At 33.4% G+C, this 22,665-nt stretch overlaps 1 protein-coding gene and 1 long non-coding RNA gene across 3 annotated transcripts in view; both read right to left on the reverse strand.

The window, feature by feature from the left end:
- Positions 1-214: 214 nt before the first annotated feature.
- Positions 215-14,501, reverse strand: LOC148282293 (late secretory pathway protein AVL9 homolog). Of its 2 annotated transcripts, none has more exons than XM_088225287.1 (7): positions 14,316-14,501; positions 11,613-11,810; positions 9,911-10,127; positions 9,012-9,201; positions 8,186-8,928; positions 5,645-5,828; positions 215-4,145 (listed from the first exon to the last, which is right to left on the reverse strand). In XM_088225287.1, exons 1-7 carry the CDS (start codon positions 14,382-14,384, stop codon positions 3,704-3,706), a joined length of 2,043 nt encoding a protein of 680 aa, XP_088081413.1. In that variant the 5' UTR covers positions 14,385-14,501; the 3' UTR covers positions 215-3,703. The 2 variants fall into 2 exon arrangements, with proteins under 2 accessions (XP_088081413.1, XP_088081412.1); XM_088225286.1 differs by having other exon boundaries at positions 215-4,157.
- Positions 14,502-20,572: 6,071 nt separating this feature from the next.
- LOC148282294 (uncharacterized) overlaps positions 20,573-22,665 on the reverse strand; it is a 232,300-nt gene continuing 230,207 nt past the window's right edge. Inside the window, exon 3 of the long non-coding RNA XR_015822128.1 lies at positions 20,573-21,985. This is a non-coding gene — a long non-coding RNA (uncharacterized LOC148282294). The remainder of the gene's footprint in view (positions 21,986-22,665) is intronic.

Consider the following 22,665-nt stretch of genomic DNA (forward strand, 5'->3'; position numbering starts at 1 on the left):
CTAAAAGAAACCACTCTGAACAAAGTTGTGCAGTTTATTTAGGTTCAAAACAAGAATTTTATTCAGGTGTATCAATTTTATTTTGCCATTACTCGTTGAAAAGTATGTGAGGTCTAGAAATATACTTCCAAATGACCCATTCAAACATACTGGCAAACAATAATCTAAAAATCAAATTAGGCTCAGGCCTTTATGAAGAAAATAAAACATAATATTGTATTGTGAAACAGATTTATTTTTAAATGATACAATTTTGATTTTTGTACAATACAAGTATTTGTAAACAAGTTTATTTATAACATGAGTAAGGTTGTTGAATTTTATTGAATGAAGAATGCAATAAATCTGGCATGCTTAGAACTTGCGTTAACATATTCATAATAATGATAATGGTTTTTATTTTAACAAAAAAAATATACTAAAAATTATATAACACATATACCTCGATCATCATGTATAATCAAATCTTCTTTATACCAACCCTCTTTAGGCAATGTTCACTAAAATGGCGCTATAAAAATTATCCAGAATAATAATGCCACATTCCCCACTATATGTAGTACAAAATATCTATGCCCTGGTGCATGAGTTTATTTTAGTTTCAGTAAATTTAGAATTGGAACAATGAATTTATTGAAGCACAATTTTTGTAATAATCTTAATGAGGAAGTTCAGTGCTACGGGAAATTGGATATAAAAATGTTTTCTTACACATAGTAAAAATTAGAGCATTTAATTGTACAGCGAAGTATCTCAAAATATATGAAAAAATTAATAAAAATGGTTTTGACAAAAAAAGCTATCTACTTTAAAACGTCTCAGGTTCATGTGAATAATAACCAATCAATTATAGCATTGTTATGTGTTGTGATAGATTTTCCGTTTCCGGGTAGTAATTTCTTTCAACGTTTACTGTAGCTTGACAGCTATGGGGTTCTACTTTTCCAGAGTCCACAACAACTTGTGACGTCACTGGCGGAGTAATTTCAAAATTACAAAACATCAAAAATCATAGCGATGATAATACAATACATAAAAATATTTTTTTTCTGGCTTAGTTTGATGGTCTATTAACACTGTTGAACTTCCGCCTTTGTGATTTAAATACTTGATTTTAAATATCAAAGAAAAAAATCATTGAAAAGGTCTGTTTAAGTTGCTGAATAACCATATAATCATGTATTTTTTTTGTCAAAATAAACTAACTTTTTTACAGATTTACTAACTTGTGTAAAAACATTCCATTCCAACAGTTTGATATTTAAACTTCAAATCATTTATCTTCAAGTTACTGTTTAGTTAAGAAAAAGTATGTGTAAGTTTAAAAAAAATTGTCTCTAGCGAAACTGATATGATAATGGAGTGATATATTATGTAGTAAATTTTAAAAATTAAAATAAATCTTACTGCAGCGTTTTGTACTAATCACTTTATTTATTATTAGAACAGCACAATATGAGTTTACCAGAGCAATAAATGCATCACACAAAATGCCCGCTTTGTATATTAACAGCCTATGTACATTGAACCTGAGGGGATATTACAAGAGGCATACCTGCACATTACACATGACTCCGAGACGTGGATATATGTCAAAATAAAACTATGACAACAAATCAGAAAGACTATGTAAAACATTTAACAGAAATAAAAATATAGTATCAACTAAACATAGGTTTCAATATAATAATTAAAATTACGAATGTTAAATATAATAAGTAAATATAAATTCTAAATTAATTTAATAACAATAGATCAGTACATCATTTTCAGATACTTTATGAATAAATTGTGAGAACATCAAATTACTGTTTTTTTTTAGCTATATGTTTTGATCTAAAACGCAGATAATTTTTATTAAAAAAAATATAACAGGTAGACAGAAATGGATTTACCCTTTGAAATTAAAATAAGGTATTATAAAAATATTACACCTAAAAAAGTACTTGTACGACAAACAAAATATTTCCTTTCAAAAAAGAGTAATGATGCTAAGGTTAAGTGATCTAAGCCACACATTATTTTTACACTGAATATCTCATAATAAATTATTAACATGTTTAAGTGATATAGAAAAATGGAGGCCAATAGATACATCAAACAGCCAAGATTTCTTTGGTAAGTCATTTTTAGCAAAATAATAATTTCTTTTTCTTATTCCGCAATAAATTAACCCTGTATAATATTTTAAATTGGTAATCGATTTGCAGGATATAAAAAAATGTAAAAATAAAATGCTTAATTACAATATTTGTATTATGGTTTCCGATACAGTATTCAGTCAAATTCAAAATTACGCAGGGATGTTTTCTACTATTGAATACTGAATAGTAATCTTTTTTAAAACTAAATAATTTATTTTTAAACGTTGTTTGAAATCTAACCAATTTTGAAAACAAACTGTTCCTTTGTCAAAACTGTTAATGTCTTGTGACAAAGAAATTAGCCGAATTTCGTGAGCATTTGAGAGTTTAGCTATATGAAGCAAAGTTAATATGGAAATGATTAAAAATGGAAAATCACAAAATTATTACTTATAATATTTACTTAGTAATTATAAGAACTAAATAAAACAATATTCATATAAATAAAGTCACCATTCATCTGTTACCTGCATAGTCCTATATTTCACCATGAAAAGACATTTTTGATTAAGGGTTTTAAAAACATGTTTTTAAATTTAGTTCTTCGTACTATATTGTTTTACAGATATAAGGAGTTTAATGTTCTTTTATTTATGTTGTTTGCTTAAACAATTTTAAGGCCTTATAGAGATACATGAATAATTGCATGTGTGGCGAATATTAATTACAAATCTTATAAAAATGATTAAATACATATGTATATATTTTTTAATCTGTGATGAAAAAAACACTTGTTTGTAGATTTATAAATCAATTGAATATCCCAAAGGCATTTTGTTTTTAGCTTTAAAATCCAATAATGGTCAAAATAATTATTGTTTAATTTTATATATGAATCTACATGTTTTATTCATAATTGGCTTGTAAAAATATACATAAATATGAACCTAGCTTGTTACAAAATCTAAAAAAAAACTAGTGTTAATCTATTTAGAGCAGAATCTGAACAATAGTTTATAATATTCAAAAGCTATTTTTGTCTTCGTAAAACAACATTTACAAACATAAAATAATCGACAAGAAAATATTTTGGAATCATGGAAATATTTACCAATAAATAATTTAGTCTTAAAATAAATACGCTACAATAAAAATCTGAAAAGCAGTACAATAATATAATAAAAAATCATTCCTGACTAGTTTGAGCATTATACGTAGGTAATATTGTCAGACGAACATATCATTATATTTTAGTATAGACCTAAATTAATAAAATTTACTTCTAATAATCAAGAAAAGTATACAAAAATAACATTCCATAAAATTAATTTGTTAAGTGTATGTGAAAATAAATTTAAACAAAAGCCTCAGTTTACATTGGCTTTCTCAATTCTAGGCAAGATGCATCTTCTGGCTTACCAAAAAATATCAGAATTATTAACAAGAATATTGAGAAAACCACAAACTTTTAAGTCATATACATACATACATAGAATATGTACATATGTATTTTCTGGTAGTAAAATTAATATATTTACTTACGTAGATGTATAATATAAAAATCACAAAAGTCACTTGACGAGTTCAACTACCTAATTCTAATGTATAGGAGGCAAACCTTATTTATGGGCTGCACTACTGACTGTGCCAGATAACGAAATATTTGCAACATTGGTTTTAGTTTTGTTGTCTGTCTCCATGTTTTCTACAGCTTCCTCTGCATCAGAATTTCTTTCTACGTCTGAAGCGCAATGGATTGTTATACATTCTGGTTTTTCAGCAACTTGCTTGCGGCAATCATTGGAAACTGTTAGCGCCTCAACATGACTCCTCGCATCATCTACGGTTTTATCTTCTTGAGGCAATGCTTCCAAGACTTCAAAATCAGGATCTGTCGCAGGCGGGTTCTCCCCAACTGGGCTGGGGGTAGTGAGGGTGTTCCACCAGACAGAAAAAGCCCCTTTTGCTTGAGAGAGTGCTCCCCCGACAACACGAGAAGTGGATGCCACCGCGCGTCCGGTACTCACCACCGCTTGCGTTACTTTTCTACCGCTTTCAGTACTAGACATAGTGCTATAATTATATCAATTAATTATATGATGAAACATACACACATTTAATCAAGTATTTTTCCCAACAATGTAAAATTATGTTCCATTTTAGAAAACCACTTTGAAAATAAAGGGGAAAAACAACATATTTTCATTTGCTTATTTGAAACAAAGGAAATTTTAAACACAAAGCAGATTACATTTTTTTTAGCTAGGCAAAGATGATTAACATTTATGTCACACATTGTGCTTGGGAATGAGGGGCCGCTTGAGGAATTAAAAAATAACAGCAGGTCGCAAATAAAGTAATATTTATAGATATTTGTTATTTACTATCATAGATTCTCAATTAAAAATTTATCGAGGAGAATGAAACTGGTTCACATTTTTCAATTTCAGGTGTTCATTTTCTAGTTAGTAAGAGTAAGCGGAGTTAGCAAATTGTTCATCACTTCTATTCCCAAAAAAGGGCATTATACCAATACTATAACCACTTTATGTTACTGTGGAGTATCTTTTTACGAAGTCTCAATTTCTCCCCTTTATGCGACCGCCTGCTAATTAAGATCTATGTTTAATTAAAGTCAATAAGTAGAATATTATTATTATTTTTTTAATGTTTAGAAGGCAGGAAAAATACCCTTTTTTCAGAAATACTATTATAGTTCGCGGGCCACACAAAAATGCGAAATAGGCTGCATGCGGCCTGTAGCTTGTCAAGGCCTGATTTAAGTACATACCATATTTTGCGAATGATAAGACGCGCCCCAAAATGTATCTATCAATTTAATTATTTACTTAAAAAAAATATTTAAAAATAAAATGTTTTGAACGATAAGACGCATCCCAATTTTTGGTTGAATTTTCAGAGTAAAAAAGTACATCTTATGGTCTTAAAAAATTCAGTCATTATTTTGTGAGTCAAAAAATAATCTTACACATCAAAAAATGCACAAAATATTTTATTTATAATATAGGACAGAAAAAAATATTTTACAATTGAGTGTGAAAGCAATAAATTATTATTTTTCTTTAAACTTAGCATATTCTCTCTAAACCATCAGCATTTGTCATAATTTTGGAAATACATGGGCTTTGGAGTGATCAAATAAAATTTCAAAGAATTACAAGACATACATGTTAAAGCTTTATCATCATCATTCCCTTTCCGCACCTAATGGCGCATAGGGCACTGCATTGGCACACCAATCGCCGTGTATCTTGATCATTTTTGTTACATGAAGGTGATCAGTCTTACGCTTCAGGTAAAAGTACAGGGATTATGAAATATTCTAGTGTAGAAACACCCATTTAAATAATATTTCATATCAACCATGTCGGGAATTGAGCCCGAGACCTCTTGCATGGTAGGCAAATGCACTGACCATTACACCACGAGGCCGAAAGCTTTATAGCTAATTTTATTTTTGTTTAATGTTAGGAATTCAATTCCAGAGCATAAGCACCAGAATCAAAAAATTCATATCATGATAACTGATTATTACTTACTGTGCTAATCTTAATTTCATATCGGTAACAGATAGTTGTCCCGCAAATGGATGCCCAGCCGGCATATTAGTGAAGAGATCATCAACTCCCCTGTTACCACTGGATATCCAATCTTGGTAAGCTTCTGTGGCTTTAAATGCGCTCAAAAATGATGCATTAAAGTTATCTATTTCTCTGCTTCCATCTAAAACACAGATTATATTGTACTTACTTAAATAATGTAAAAATCAGTGGCGAGCAGTAATTTTTTTTATAGGTAATCTACTATCAATTTGTACCTACATATAATTACATAATATATAAGTAATATAATTATAAATGGCTATTTTTTTCTGTGCTCCTGTGAAAAACAACTCGGACGACAATTATTATTAACTTTGCGATATACATAGCATTATTCTACACTATTTTAATACAACACCTGAACAAAAGTTTATTAAAAAATACCACAATGAAATTCTGCAGATATTTCCATTATGATTGAAATTCCAACACCGAGCACTGGCCGATTCCTTTTAAAGTTCTGTTTAATGTCCTGGATCAATACATATTAAGTTCTCCAAAACAAAAGCCATTTTCAGAAAGAGTGTAGAAGCCTGGATTTTGTCTAAGGGAAGAGATTATTGCAGGAGACTGCTGAGAAATATTGCATAGATTTATATACTATTAAGCATGTTGTCCAGATGATTATTGAAATATATATATGTTTATATAATAATATTTCATTTTCGCCATTATTTCATTATGTACATGCTTCCACTTTCCATTATGTTGTATCCTAACTCAACACAGGACCTTTGGCCTCATAGAGTTTGGGATACGTTATTTTTTTTGGTATAAGTATGTATTGGTATGAATAAAGTTAATAATGCCGAAAACGGTCACTTCGAACACCACATTTCCTATGTGATACGTAATATGTCAGTGGTATCCTACCAAAGAAAAATATTCCTCTGGAAATATTGTTCGAAATACTAGTTTTCAAATAGAGAATCTTCAAATAATATTTGTAATCTGCAAGCTTGTTTTAGTACTAAAATACCGCGACTGGGTTAAAGATGTAAACTATATTGTACTTTTTTGTATGGAGGATTAGGCTAAGGTAATCGTCTAGTTTCATCGTTTACTAAGAACAGGCTGGGCGCTGGGCCCATTTTATAGATATTTTTTTGCAGGAAGATATAAACGGTGGTGGTGATTTATAAAAAATAACAATTATTTTGTTTATTTTCCCATAAACATACTTACTATAAAACATTGTTGTCGAAAATCAAATATAATGGTAAGCTATGCATCTTACATCACTTCACATTACATACATTAATATTGTTAATTTTAATCAAATTTTTCTACTGAAATTTGTATTACTGCTAAAATCACTACGATGAAATTTTATCAACTACCTTTGGTTTAAAATCTTCTCCTTATATTGCTTTTTTCAAATTTTAAATATTACTTGCTATACCTGTTATTCTTTCTTTTTTTTCTGCTGCCTTGACATGTTTTTATACTTTTAAACTACTTTTAATTACTTATATTGTATATGTATATAAAATCAATATATTGCTGCTCTTACTATAATGTGTCATTAATTTTGAAGATGTTTTTAAATGGACTTAAATTTATTGTCTTATTTAAAGATTCTTCTCATCGTTTCTTTGAATCCCTTAAAATATGTATGTTTATATTTATGTTTTTCCTTTTTAAAAAATGTTTTTATTATTTTTACATCTGAGCATGTTTTTCATTCTTTATTTTAATTCTTAACTTTTAATTACTTTTACAAATTTTCTTCATTTTTTAAAATTTAATTTTAATTTTTAAACAACTTCTATTTATGTTTTTTTTCCTTCTCTTTTTTGTACTTTGATTAATAACTTTACATATAATTACTTTATAATATGGAAACTTCACTGGTCCATTAAAGTTAAGTCTAACTGTGTAAAATATAAAACTATGTAACTGTACTGTATGTTTCCTAAATAAAAGAAAATAAATAAAAAATAAAAATAATCGCTTATTTGGATGATTCACCCCTGATGTACATAGATGTTATAAGGAGTAGTAGGAGAAAATAAAATAACAGTTAAAAATCAATCATTTTAAGAGACTAATTTAACACAACCTTATTTGTGGAAAAATGTAAATTATAACTTAAGAGAAGTGCATAATCGGAATTTGAAACGATAAACAATCAATGTCGATTGGTATTTACTTCTTGACAAACTCAATTATCATGTATTTTATTAAAACTCTTTTAATCCATTATTACAGTTGCAACTTAATTCTTAATTAACAGTCTCAATAAAGTATGACAAAAAACCATGTACACATTGTAGACTAGTTCACAATTAGTATTTTAAAATTCTATAAATTATCATAAACAGTTGAGCATGAGCACCTTTTATGAATTCATATTCATAAATAATTTGTAGTCTTCAAAAAATTTGCAACACTAATGTAAAAATGCTAGTTGCGAATTGTCAGTTGATGAGTCATTATGTACAATAGAAATTCATTAGTGATTTGTTTTTGTATTACCTGGTAACAAAGAAGTTCTCAAAAGACATAACAGATAGCCGGCAAACTGATCGCGAATCCAAGCATCACCTTGTAAAGAAGCGTGCCTTACTAAATGGTCAGCAAAACGGAGATCTTCAGTACTCAGCTGCAATTGTCTTCTCAAAGAAAAATCAGCGGTTTCAATTCTTAAATCATTTGTTTCAACTAAAACATCAAACAGCTGTCTCTTTTGTTTGAACAACACATTAGATGCACCGATCATAAACCCCTTGACAGCAGGATCCGAGAGTAGATCCATGTATTGAAGAGATAGGTATGGAAGGCATAAATATCCTTCCGAAAACAATTTAAGGGGAAGGCCAAATTCACAAAATTCTGCATCACCAGCCAAGTGAGCGAGACCATTGACACTCATTTCCCTAACCATAGATGGAGAAGAGTGAGATTCTGGTAAAGTCTTGGGAGATTTATATTTCTCACCAACACTGTGACACTTTTCTCTTTCCCCGATAACATTAGATTCATCACCGTTGAGTCTATCTTCGACTTGGTCTTTATCAATCACAAAATTGTTGCAATTGTCTCCCTCTATGCAAGTCTCTTCTTTACCAAAGAATATCTGTTCAATTTCAAGAAGACTACCATTTTGTGTAGTATCATTTTTATTAGGTGCGCTATGTTTTTCAGAACTCTGTTGATCGGTTTGTGGATCATTATGGACAAGGGGGGCTGAAGGGGTTGGTGACATTGGCCTCGACAATCTACAATTTATTATAAATAGGTTAGTGGAATTATTTTAAGTAGTAATAAAAAAATAACAACATTACAATAGTGGAATACTCACATAATATTAGCTGACTTGTATAATCCTTTTTGTATACAATCAGGATGTAGAGAAAGAAGGGTTAGTAAAGAACTACTCACAGGACCAGCCGGTGAGCCATGTAAAACTACTTTCCTTTGCAAAAGCAAAAGTTTAAAAAGTAATACGGCTTTATGTCTCCACGTTTCTACTAAATTTGCTACAGATAAACCTGAAAACAATAATTTACAGATAATTTCACACAGTCTGCCTTTATATTTAGTAAATACATAATAATGTTTATATGTGATACTATAATATGTGATTTGCAATTACAATTTCAGCAACAGCCCAAAAGTATACAGGCATGGTGATGTTTGAAATAATATTATGAGCAATGATTATACATGTGATGATAATTATGTGCCTTTTACTTTACAGAAAAAATATTTAATAGCATACAAATATGAATGAATACATATGAACAAGACAATTTTGAAAGACACATATATAGTTTTAAAATAGATTTTACATTAAAAGTGATGAACCAGACTTGTTTTTATAAATTATCATTTTAAAAAAAAAGATATTTAAACAGAGATGGAGAACCATTTTGAGAACGGAATGTGGAAGTCCAGTAATTTTTTTCACCAAAAATCAACTTAAATAAAATAACTTTTTTTATTTATTACATTTTTTTCTTTGCATTTTACAATAGGTATTCATAGGTTACGAATACAAAATACAATATTACATAAACACAAATAAATAATCTCACAAAGCCATGGCCTGTGTGTGTGGCATACATTTTATTTAAAATTTCAATAAAGGCCACTGGAAGAATATGATAGATATAAAATAATTTTAAAAAGTGCTAATATTAAAACACAATTGAATCTTATTATCCAATTGATTATTAATACTTGAAATCAGATGCAAACCTTCCAAAACTTGATCTGTAACAGCAGGGCAGCCATTAAGATGTTTGTAAGTATCTTCTAGGAGTTGAGTGCTGCAGAAGTCACCTCTCCTGAACCAAGCGCGGGCCACGAGTTCCAGTTTTATGGCCAGTCGTCCAAATAGTGGTTCCCGAGATATCACACAAACGCTCTTCTGAACGGAGCTACGTGTCATATCAGATGTTCGCTGGGTGACTTGCTACAAAATTGAGAAAAGAAAAGAAAAACATACTTAATTATGTGCTGAAACTAAAAACATTAAAGTATGCATCTACGGTCGGCGTGCATTACCGGTAATCTACTAAATCAACTTTTTCCGGGAGTCCGTAAAAACAAAATCAAATCTAACACATTATTTACTCCGATTCGCGGTACTGATCTTCTTCAGAAAGATCACTATTGGTCTCACGCGTATCGTACGACTAGGGAACATCCAATAAGAGTTAAAAATCCCCCCAAATGAAAATATCGTTTTTGTCAAAATTGTAGATTGGCAGTAATGCACGCCGACCAATGATATACCACTTTTTTAAACCAACACAGACTTACATAATAAAAAAAACAAGACCGATTATACATTTCGCATGAAATCAATTAAATACATGTAACATACATTTCACCAAAATTATAAGAAAAAGGAACAAAAGATGGGATGGGAAAAAAGGGAATGAAAAAAGTATGGAAAAAGATGCGTGAAAATAATAAGATATATTAGGAAAGAGAAAGCCCGAAATTGATGAAACTTTAAATTTGATCCAATTAAAATACAGGGTCCAAAAACAAACCGTCAAAGAAAATTATTAAATAAAATAACTTTGTTTTTGACCACTAATTAAAAAAAAAATAATCTACCGATCAGTTTCAAAGCTAAACAAGCTTCTTTCTCAAGGTTTACTTAACTAATGAATTCTTTCCTATTTTATTTTATGTTATCAGTATGCTGCCAATAAAACAAATACATCAAGTCTTTTTTTAAAGGGTGGTAATGTCCGAAACTAATAACATATTAAAATTAGACAACTTGGAAATCTAAGAAATTAAAAAAACGATGCATAATAAGAAAAAATTAATAAATGACCAAATATTTTTTTTTTCTTTTAGTTCTTGTTTCGAACGTAAGCAGCTCATATTACCACCCTCCCAAGAAAAAGACTTGATTGAATTGTTTCGTTGGAAGCATACTGATAACATAAAATAAAATAGGAAAGAATTCATTAGTCAAGAAAACCTAGAGAAAGAAGCTTGTTTAGCTTTAAAACCGGTCGGTGGAAAAAAAAAGGTGGTTAAAAACAAAGTTGTTTTATTTATTTTATAATGAATAACCACAAAGTTAGTGCTTTAATTATAAAAATGAAATTATTAAATGCTGGAAGGGACAAAGTGTAAATTGTTCAAAAGTATAAAATGAAAATGAAAAAACAAACATAATATTTTTGTTAATATGTAAATTTATATTTGCATATTTTAACTTCCGTTCTTTGAAGTGTAAATTGTTCAAAGAACGGAAGTTAAAATATGCAAATATTAATTTACATACTAACAAAAATATTATGTTTGTTTTTTCATTTTCATTTTATACTTTTGAACAACTTACACTCTGTTCTTTATAGCACTTTAAATTTACGCTAACCATAATATAATGAGATTGTTTTATTATCTTGTAATATAAATCTTGAACTCAAACCTCCAGAGGAATCTGCCGGAAGCACGAAACAGCGAACACCGTGTGAGGCGGCTGGGTTAGTCCTGGAAGGTGGAAGTAGACCGTGTCGCTGTGGAAGTTGTGGGAGCCGTCTGGCAGGGCGAGGGCAGGTAGGTGGCGCCATGCTGAAGGCAGTTCGTGAGGGCTACCAGGGGTCAGCTCGGGATAAGCATATTCTATCTAAGAATTAAATATTTTTTTATTAAAACTGTAAAAGGTTTTATGTCTTCTATCCTGCTAGAGAGAAATTTCATCATCGTCATTTATTCTAACAATCCATACCTAGTGGCATTTTTAGATCTTTCTTTTACATGGAAGGTAAGGTGATCAGTCTTATGCTTCAGGTGCCAGTCCAGGAACATTGAAATACTGCAGTATAGAACCTTGTATATGAGTTTGCAAAACTACCACAGGACCATGACTCGATTTAAGCATTCATTTTACAGATGAAAGAATTGAAAAAATACAATTGTTTAAACACAGGCAGAATTGTGAATGTTACACAATGCTTAGTAATCACTTAAATCCGAGCCAATGACAGACCACAAACACTGTAAATTCCTAGACTTCAGGAATGATTTTCATAGTTGGATCAAAATCTTAAAATTATTTGGATAACTTATATAGCGCCATTTTCGTAATATAATACCTCAAGGGCGCTTTACAAAGTGATTCTATAAATAACAAGATAAATAAATTAAATTACAGCTTTTGAATTTGTGATTTAATTAAAACAATTTATTTTGTTAAGATGATATAAAATTTCATGACAGTTTATTTTAAAAAAACATTTTACAGTTGTATTGGGTTTACTATTACATTATAATACACATTGAAAATAGTTTATAATGGTAAAAAATGTATCCTAATAATGAAGAAAATGGGTCTCAAGGTGTGTAAATAAAACCAAATGCAAAATAACATATATTCACATTTTGAGCAAAAATTCAATACAGGCTGCCCTCGACCTTCGCACAACTTGATATATTGCACAATTACATTTTCTAAAGATTTTTATTATTAATGCAAAAATCGTTTGCTTTTATGCTCAGAGTAGCTGACTTCTCGGAATTATTATCACATAACTAGGGTTCCCCGAACCGCACTGGCAGGAACCGAATGAGAAATACATACATGCATTAGGGCATGCGTCAATGCGTTGTGGTTTGCCAATTTATTTGTGTATATTTAAATGTTTCGTCCATTTAAATTTACGTTCTGCACAATACATGATTTTTACCGTCGCCACAACTATCCTGTCGATTCAGCATTTGGTGGTCAAATTCTAATCAATTGGTTCGGTAAATAATCGGCCAACACCAGTACATCACCGAAACGCAAGATCTGCTGAAAACATAGCTTCTGTGGGTGAAAGAGTATGGGAAAACCTAAGGCAGTCAATTTCTCGTTGTTCACAAGAACTTCAACTTGGCAAATCGGGATTTGGGTCTGCAACTGTATAAAATTCAACCAACCCAGGAACTTAAGGTAAATGACCATAGACAACGCCGTGTATTCACTGATTGGGTTCTGGAGCAGTTGGAAGTTGACCCAAATTTTGACCAAAAAAAATATCTTAACCAACGAGGCCCATTTTAGGATGAATGGATAGTGAACAAGCAAAATTGTCTGATTTGCGGCCATACCACTCCATAAGAGATACACCAGGACCAAATGCATCTCGAGAAAGTCACTGTTTGGAGCAGATTTTGGTCTGGCGGAATCATCGGACTGTACTTCTTCCAAAACGAAACTGGCGCTACGGATCGATGATAAAAAACTTCTTGTGGCCTAAACTAGGTGTTATGAATATCGATAACATGTGGTTCTAACAGGGCAGCGCCACATGCCACATTTCACATGCCACGATGGACATTCTCGCGCGGCGGTGACGTCAATTGGCCACCGAGATCATGCGATTTAATGCCTTCAGACTTCTTCTTTTCAGGCTATCTTAATTCGCAAGTATTTGCTATTAAACGGAAAACAATTGACGCACTCAAAGTCAACATAACAAATGTCGCCCAGCAAATTCAGCCCGATTTATGCGACAAAGACATTGTAAATTGGACCTCCCGAATGCGTGCCACCAAGCGAAGTCGCAGTGGACATTTGAATGACGTTATATTCCATACTCAATGTCGTAAAACTTCCAAATAAAAAGAAAATTTAATGGAAATCTCACACACAACATGTTTTGTTTACATTTTGAAATTGAGCATCCTTATTGAAAGACCCTTTCGAAAAAAGGAAATTCGTGGGTTGAAATAAAAGAGTCGACAATGAAAGGTTCCTGGAAATAATTATGCCCACAAATGATGAGTGATTTTATAAATTCAAAAGAAACTCTGGAAACGATCACAGATGAAATAGTATAATGAATTAAGTAAACTTGGACGACTTTCGAACATTCACTTCACACAAATGTTCATGAACCAATTATGTACGACAGTCGAGGGCCTACTGTACAAAGCAAAGCAAACATAACCTCCAAACAAAAATACAAACATTAATGTATTTATTGTCATTCAACCGAAAACAATTTTTTTTAATGCTTTCAGTGTGATAATACGCGTATATCAGTCATATGGAATAAATGAAAATAATACAAAATCCTCAGTGAAATTATAAAAGTGATGTTTTTTGACTATCGATTATTTTGAACAGTTAAATCTATTCCTTTACCTGACAGCCTTTTTTGTGGTGGAAACCAACAACTATGATATTAATGATAGGTTGGGTAATTGCACTCATTTTATATAAATTATATGGATTTTAAAACATTATTACACAGACGGTTTCATTATTTCGGCGAACACGAATATAGGACAAACTGGTGACAGACCGAAACAAATTCTAAATTCTGACGATTCTGACAGCTCATTGAGCTCTGTAGTTTTTACATATCTTTTTTCTTCTTCTTTTAATTTTAGCTTTTAAGTGCTACCAATAGATATTATATGATTTTATGAAAAACTATAATCATTTTTATTCCGAAGAACATTTTTCCATAATTTTTTACAAAAAGTAGGAGAGACCGGGGATGAAAGGAACGCGGGATGATAGTAACAAACGATTTTTTTTAATAATTACTTTTCTTGCGGAGACATTTCTGCTACTATTTAAGTTTTTTCTACTCCTCTCTCACCTCGATAATGCCCGCGCCGCGGGTTTGTGTTGAACGGTTGTGAGTAAATCGTATAGGTGTCGGTAAAATACAAGAAAAATACGTTTTTGATATTTTTTCAATATTCGTATTTAATGATTTAGTATGAAAATGTATATTTACGTTTTATATCACAAATAATCTACCTCTAAATCATATTTCTCATAAAGATTTAATTGTCCGATTTTGGGAATTCAAGAATGAGAGATGAAAGTAACAACTTGTTTCTTATACCCGATTATGCAAACAATTTCTCGTATCAGGTTTAATTTGTTTTTTTTTTTTAATCACAAATTTCAGGTTTCGGTAGAGAGAATAGAACGACATATCAATAGAATAGAATACCTAATATGCAAAAAGGAAAACTGATAGAGGCCAGCAGCGCCCGAGATGCTTCTGAGATTGCCCTACTCTTACAGTCAATACTATAGGCTTTCATTTCCACCAAACTCTGCTGCTATATTGCCTTTTCTAATTACTTTAACAGCTTATACTACAATGGCATTTACATCATGTACGGATGTCGCTAATCCACCGAAAATGATTTGTAACTTATCTGTGCCATTTACTTCATCATCTAATCTGGGCATTCCGTGAACATAATTTATCAATTTAGCCGTTCTATCTACTTCTTCAATTACTTCGCAAAGTTCACACCAAAAGCAGCTACCCGCAAAAACAATGGGAAAAATTTGTAGAAAATTGGGAATGACAGACTCAAAACTAGAAATTCAGAAAAAAGAAGCAAGAAAACGGAAGACCACACCGGTCAAAACATCTGGGCTGAGTGACGAACAGAATATTAACCAAAAAAAATTGCCTTCAAAAAAGTATAAAGAGAAAAACAAAAAGATGAAGGCTATGTATGCTTGTCGAAATATTTTTTTATAAAATTCCTATATTTGGCGCCATTATTTACTTTATTATTACTTTTAGGATAACTTCGTTTTTTCCCACAAATTATTAGGCTGTGGAATTTATGCTTAATTAGATTTTTTTTTATCCTTGTGGCGGGTCGACAACGACGGCACGAGCCGAACATTGCCGAACGCCGACGTAGAGCGTACGAACGGGCCAAACCGACCTGGAGAAAACTACCGGATTCCGACCTCACCGCACGCGTCTTCGAGGCACAAAATTACCGCCAATTTAGATTTACCAACTTCATTTTATTTTGCCTAATATAGTTATTAGAATCCTTCTTTCAATGTGTTAGCTTCAGTAGTTTAGTTTCGTGAATAAATCTTTGTGTAAAACGTAAGTACCCTGTTTTACTTGCTCTCATTCTGTGCACCCACATAACTTTGTACATCACAAAATTAGGCCACCAACTAGGTGCCTACATAAAGGTGGTAACAACTCAACTAAAAGTGGTATACCCCGACGTTTGAACACGAAAACACAACATTAAACAATCAATCACGGTGACCCCATTCAAATTCCATAAAAATTGCGCAAAATTTCAGACAGAAATATCTTCGCTTGACAAAATTGTACAACAATTATTTTTTTTCGGTCGGTACATGAAAAATTTAAAATTTCATTTTTAATTTGATTGCACTTTTAATTTATTTGTAATTAATCAAGGTTAATCTATTTCAAGGTTAACTTATTGTAAGGTTAATTAATTTAGTATAATAGAATTATATTATAATAATTATAATATATAATAGAATTAGATTTTTCAAAGACCGAGCGAATCGAGTGAATTTTTCTGTCGGTAACAATCTTCAATGTAAATGTAACTAATGTAAATGTAATTAATGTAACTAGTGAATTGATTAAACTGTGATTAATTTCTTAACAATATTACTCGGCCGGGATTAATTCAAACAGGTGATTCATAATTTAACTAAAATTATTATAAACAAACATAATATAATACGTTCGAGCGACTCGCTCACCAAAAATCGCACGCCGAGTAATACATTCCTACAACACATATAAATTTTATTTATTTTTTTATTTTTCTTGAGTCGAACACACAAACAATTCACACGAACATTTACATAGGGTGCCAGATTGAGTAGAGGTACTTACAGGGTACCGGAACATAATTATTTTTGACAAATATTATATGGCGAGACAAGCGTGACGTAGGCATCCGAAAGTTTTCTCCTTGTGAACGCACTGCGGGAGTAAGTTTTTTTTTTACCAGCGAAATCTATCGGAAATATTTTTCAGCTGGCGCAGTCGTGCACAATACTTGCAATTTGTAAAATTTTATTTTTGTAAACAACTTGAAACTATCAAACAAACAGATATTCGGGCGGCTAAGCCGACGAATGTTTAACTTAGTACGTGGACATTAGTATCCATACTTTTTTTCTATATACATTATATCGTGTGACTGTACTATATATGTTTATATTTTTAACCTAGGCTATGCATGTTATTATGTGTTACAGATTTGAAGTTTTACCATAAACATTTTTAAACTTGATATATTGTACAACGGACAATCAAAAGGAATATTAATATTGAGGGGACCACTCAGGCTTGGAGAATACAAATACCTAATAGTTGGAAAATGTGTTCCGCCGTATGGTAAAATAATTATTTAAATTTTCTGTTTTTAATTTTCTTTTCTATAACTTGCACAGTACATACATAACAAATAGTGACTCTGACATTTAAAAAATAAATATTTTTGTTTGAAATTTAAATTTAAATTTAAATTTAAATCTAATAATTTAAACTTAACTTTTTAATACAACTACACTCATTATTGAATACTGTTATTTCAATATTTTAACTTATACTGTAATCATTATTACATACATTTTTCTGAATTTTTTTTTAAAAACGAATATTTTTAAACTGTAAACAATGGCTAACAAGGACAACACTGACTTGACAAATATCAACACAGCAAACAACATGTTCCACACGGATAGGATTAGCGTTAAACTACCACAGCTATGGGTGAACAACATCGAACTTTGGTTTAAACAGATAGAAGCACAATTCGAGTTGGCAAACATAGTTTCAGAAGACGCACGTTATAGTCACTTAGTGTCAAAACTTGAACAAGCGCACATAGAACAAGTTTCAGATATTTTACTCATGGAACCGAACCGAGCAAAATATACGAGGCTGAAGGAAGCTATAATCCAACGCATGGGCTGTCCACAGGACAGAAGGAGAGAAAAACTGTTTTCTTCCTTACAGCTTGGGGATCGAAACCCATCCAGCCTACTTAGAGAGATGCGGACGCTAGCAATAGGTTTACAAATAGACGAAACGACGTTGCAATACTTGTGGATACAACAACTGCCCAAGACGATCCAAGCGCATTTAGCCATAAGCGAAGATGACTGGGATAGGCAAGCGACGATAGCAGATCGCCTAATACAGGTGTACACACAGGATAATGTAGCGGTAGTAGGTACCAACAATAAAAATAACATTTGTAGTTTAGAACAGTCCGTACAAGCTCTAACCCATAAGGTAGAGAGTTTATTTCACACAATCAACAAACAGCATAGTCACAACAACAATAACAATAGATTCAAACACACAACAAGTAACAGCAGTAACAATTTCAATAACAACAAATACAACAACAATTTCAACAAAACAAGCTATAGGGCCAACGGAAATAACAAGAAAACTATTCTTTGTTACTTCCACACAAAATTTGGCGATCAAGCTAAGAAATGCGTCACACCATGTGAATTTAAACCGCATCTAGCTTCAAAAAACTAGATGGTCGAATCATAGCGGAGGCGGCTGATTCAACCAACACAACACGTCTCTTTGTTAAAGATCGTGATACCGGTGTGTCATACCTCGTTGACTCCGGATCGGAAATATCATTAATTCCTAGATCTTTACACAAACGCCATGGAGAAAAGTCTAAGCTAATTCTCTATGCAGCGAACGGGACTACGATCCAGAATTTCGGAGTTACCACGGTAACACTGAATCTGGGATGTAAACAAATGTTTACATGGAAGTTTATAATAGCGGATACGACACGCCCTATTATAGGAGCAGATTTTCTCCACAACTTCCACCTGTTAGTAGATGTTAGGAACAAACGGTTAGTAGACAATACAAACGGCAAGATAGTCAGAGCATTTGACATCTCCACAAACAACAACATAACATGTTCCATATCATTAACAGACAAAACCAACATTTACCACTCACTCATATTGAAGTATCCACAACTAGTAGATATCAATAAACCATACGCAGGGCTGGATAAACACAACACAATCCACCATATAGATACCCGTGGCAAACCCGTTATGTGTAAGACTCGTCGGCTGTCCCCAGAACTACTGAGGCAGGCGAAGCAAGAGTTCGATCACATGGTGGCTCAAGGTATTTGTAGACCCTCCAAGAGTGAGTGGGCCTCTCCATTGCATATGGTGAAGAAGAGCGATGGTACTTATCGCCCTTGTGGCGATTACCGTAGCTTAAACGCACAGACGGTACCTGATCGTTATTCCTTGCCACATATCCACGATATATGCAATGACTTATTTAACTGTAAAATTTTTTCCAAAATGGACTTACAACGAGCATATCACCAAATTCCAATTAATGAAACTGACATTAAAAAGACAGCTATAACCACACCATTCGGGTTATTTGAATTTGTAAGAATGCCATTCGGACTATCATGCGCTGCACAAACATTCCAACGTCACATCAACGAAGTCACAAGAGGTCTAGAAGGAGTACACGCATATATCGACGATATATTGATCGCTTCACCAGACGAAGAAACACATGTGGAACACTTAAAAGCTTTGTTCCAGCGACTTCAAGATCATGGAATGGTGGTAAACCCATCTAAATGCGAGTTTGCCAAGAAAACACTGTTATTTCTTGGTTATGAAATTTCGGCTGAAGGCATCGGACCCTCGCCAACAAAAGTGGAAGCCATCACGAACCTCAACAAGCCAGAAACCATTAAGCAGTTGAGAAGATTCTTGGCCATGGGAAACTTCTACCGAAGATTCATACCACGAGCAGCACACAAATTGATACGACTACACGATTACCTCAAGGGAGCAAAAAAGAATGACAACAGAAAAGTAGAGTGGAACGAAGTCACTACACACGATTTCGAAGAGGTCAAGAACTCGCTGATCAACGCCACTAAGCTTAGCTACCCAGAGGAAAGCAGCAAGATGTCAGTGTGGACAGACGCCTCAGATTACGCAATCGGAGGCGTGCTACAACAAACCACAGACGGCATCAACTACAAACCGATAAGTTTCTTCTCAAAAAAGTTGAACAAGGCTCAGTGTTCATATAGTACGTACGACAGGGAACTACTAGCCATTTTTGAGACTGTAAGGTACTTTCAACATTATCTGGAGGGCAGAGAATTCTGTATATACACGGACCATAAACCACTACAATTCGTGTTTAGAAGGAAAAGTCACGACAAAGAAAGCCCCAGACAACTCAGATATCTAGACTACATCTCACAGTTCAGCACGGACATCAAATACATAAAAGGAGAAGACAACGTCGTCGCCGATACCTTATCAAGAATCGACATGATCGAACAAGAGGCAAACATATCGTTCGAAAAGATCCATAAAGAACAAAGGCAGGACAACGAACTACTCGCACTCTTGGACGACAAGAACACTGCTCTGAACCTGATCAAAACCAACATGCAGGGACAAGAAATCGTCTTCGATCTCAACAAAGGCAACATGCGACCGTACATCCCAAAAACGCTACAGAGATCTTTCTTCAACCAAGTGCATAACCTCAACCATGCAGGAGCCGACGCCACGACCAAGACCATCAGTCAAAGAGGCGTCTGGAAAAATATGAAAGCAGACTGCGCAGCTTGGACGAAGGCCTGCATACCCTGTCAGAAGAGCAAAGTCAACAAACACACGAGGACACCGATCATCAAGATCGACATGCCGAGACAGAAATTCTGCGTGGTCCATGTCGACCTCATCGGACCTTTTCCACCATCAGAGGGACTGAGGTACTGCCTCACATGTATCGACCGATACACTCGATGGGCGGAAGTAATCCCTATCGCAGATATCCAGACCCACACAATCATCAGAGCCATCTGGGACAACTGGATTGCGAGATACGGCGTACCGGAGAAAATTATAACTGATCAGGGTAGGCAATTCATGTCTACGGACTTTAACTTGTTTTGTTCCAGATCAGGCATAGCACACTCCAACACGACGCCTTACCATCCACAAAGTAATGGCATGATCGAGCGATTTCATAGAACGCTGAAGACGGCCATTAAAGCTCACCACCCTGTTCCGTGGACAAAATCGATCAGCACCATACTACTCGGACTGAGGGCCACACTGCGCACGAATGCAGAGCACTCAGTAGCAGAGATGCTGTATGGGTGCAAACTAAAGTTACCAGCAGACATCCTGGAGCAGACGAACGACTACATTGACCCGGACTCCTACACTAGGCAACTGGTAAATTTCATGCAAAACGTCAAACCAAGGCCAGTCGAGCACCACAATAAAGGTAACGTTTTCATCCACCCGGAACTAAAGAGAGCCACACACTTGTTTCTGAGGGACGACAGAGTGTACAAACCCCTGATGCCGAACTACAAGGGGCCCTACAAGGTCATCACCAGGGCGGAAAAGACGGTAACACTGGACGTGGATGGCGAACATAAAAAGGTTTCGCTGGACAGGTGCAAGCCGGCGTTCCAGACAGCGGAAGAACGAGCCAGTCCAGCAGAAACGGAAACACCAACAGAACAACCGGCATACACAACGCGTAGCGGCAGGAGGGTGATACAGCGTCAGTTTTGAAAAACAGATTTCAAAACTTGGAAGGGGGCTGTGTGGCGGGTCGACAACGACGGCACGAGCCGAACATTGCCGAACGCCGACGTAGAGCGTACGAACGGGCCAAACCGACCTGGAGAAAACTACCGGATTCCGACCTCACCGCACGCGTCTTCGAGGCACAAAATTACCGCCAATTTAGATTTACCAACTTCATTTTATTTTGCCTAATATAGTTATTAGAATCCTTCTTTCAATGTGTTAGCTTCAGTAGTTTAGTTTCGTGAATAAATCTTTGTGTAAAACGTAAGTACCCTGTTTTACTTGCTCTCATTCTGTGCACCCACATAACTTTGTACATCACAAAATTAGGCCACCAACTAGGTGCCTACATAAAGGTGGTAACAACACGACTAAATCCTCTTCTACTTTCGCAAAGCTAAATCAAACTACTACGTTATTTTATGTATCATTTATGGATTATGTATTTTTTTCTGATTATTTTATGTCGTAAAATTTATAACATTCACACACACCACAGAGTTCTTCATTTTGGTAAATAAATATCATAAGTATGGATATTTTTTCACATCCTTTTATATTGTTTTAGTTGCCAGGTTATGGAGTTTTCCCCATTTTTCGTTTTCTCAAGTAGAGAAAAAAATCTAAAAATATTATTTCTTTATCCCCTTTCTCCATTTCTAGAACTGTTAAATTATTTTGCATCATATGAAGGTGTCATATTTAGTGTCATGTTTTCTCTTTCTATAACAATGTATTTTAGGTAGTGGAATCCGGGCAAATCAACAAATATTTGGATGTTCTCAAAATATTGTTGATTGAACAAACTGGTATAAGAAGTACAAAAAAATGAAAAGTATTTCCAGGCATTCCTAGTTAGGTGAAATAATTCAGACTTATAATTCACACCTACATTGGTAAAGGTTTTGGCTCTTACTGGCTTTTACTTCGCAAAGGCCAACAGATGGAAAAGTTGAGGAAAAATGGATGGTCAAACATAGGCAGAATGGTGACTGTTACACAATGTGCAAATATAAAATATTTAAAAAAATAATTCCTGCTTAAAAATATTTTCCCTGCTGCA

This window comes from Micrasema longulum, unplaced genomic scaffold (genome assembly GCF_059751315.1).
Source record: "Micrasema longulum isolate JH-2025_06_02 unplaced genomic scaffold, ASM5975131v1 h1tg000341l, whole genome shotgun sequence".
NCBI lineage: Eukaryota > Metazoa > Arthropoda > Insecta > Trichoptera > Brachycentridae > Micrasema > Micrasema longulum.

What these genes read in the sequence shown, in the direction of transcription:
- LOC148282293 (XM_088225286.1), bottom strand. Translation starts at nt 14,384, where the DNA reads ATGAGTGCAATTACCCAACCTATCATTAATATCATAGTTGTTGGTTTC. An exon ending in ACCACAAAAAAGGCTGTCAG is followed by an intron (nt 11,811 to 14,315) that starts GTAAAGGAATAG and finishes TTTAATTCTTAG; the next exon opens with ATAGAATATGCTTATCCCGA. An exon ending in TACAAGTCAGCTAATATTAT is followed by an intron (nt 8,929 to 9,011) that starts GTGAGTATTCCA and finishes AATAAATTGTAG; the next exon opens with ATTGTCGAGGCCAATGTCAC.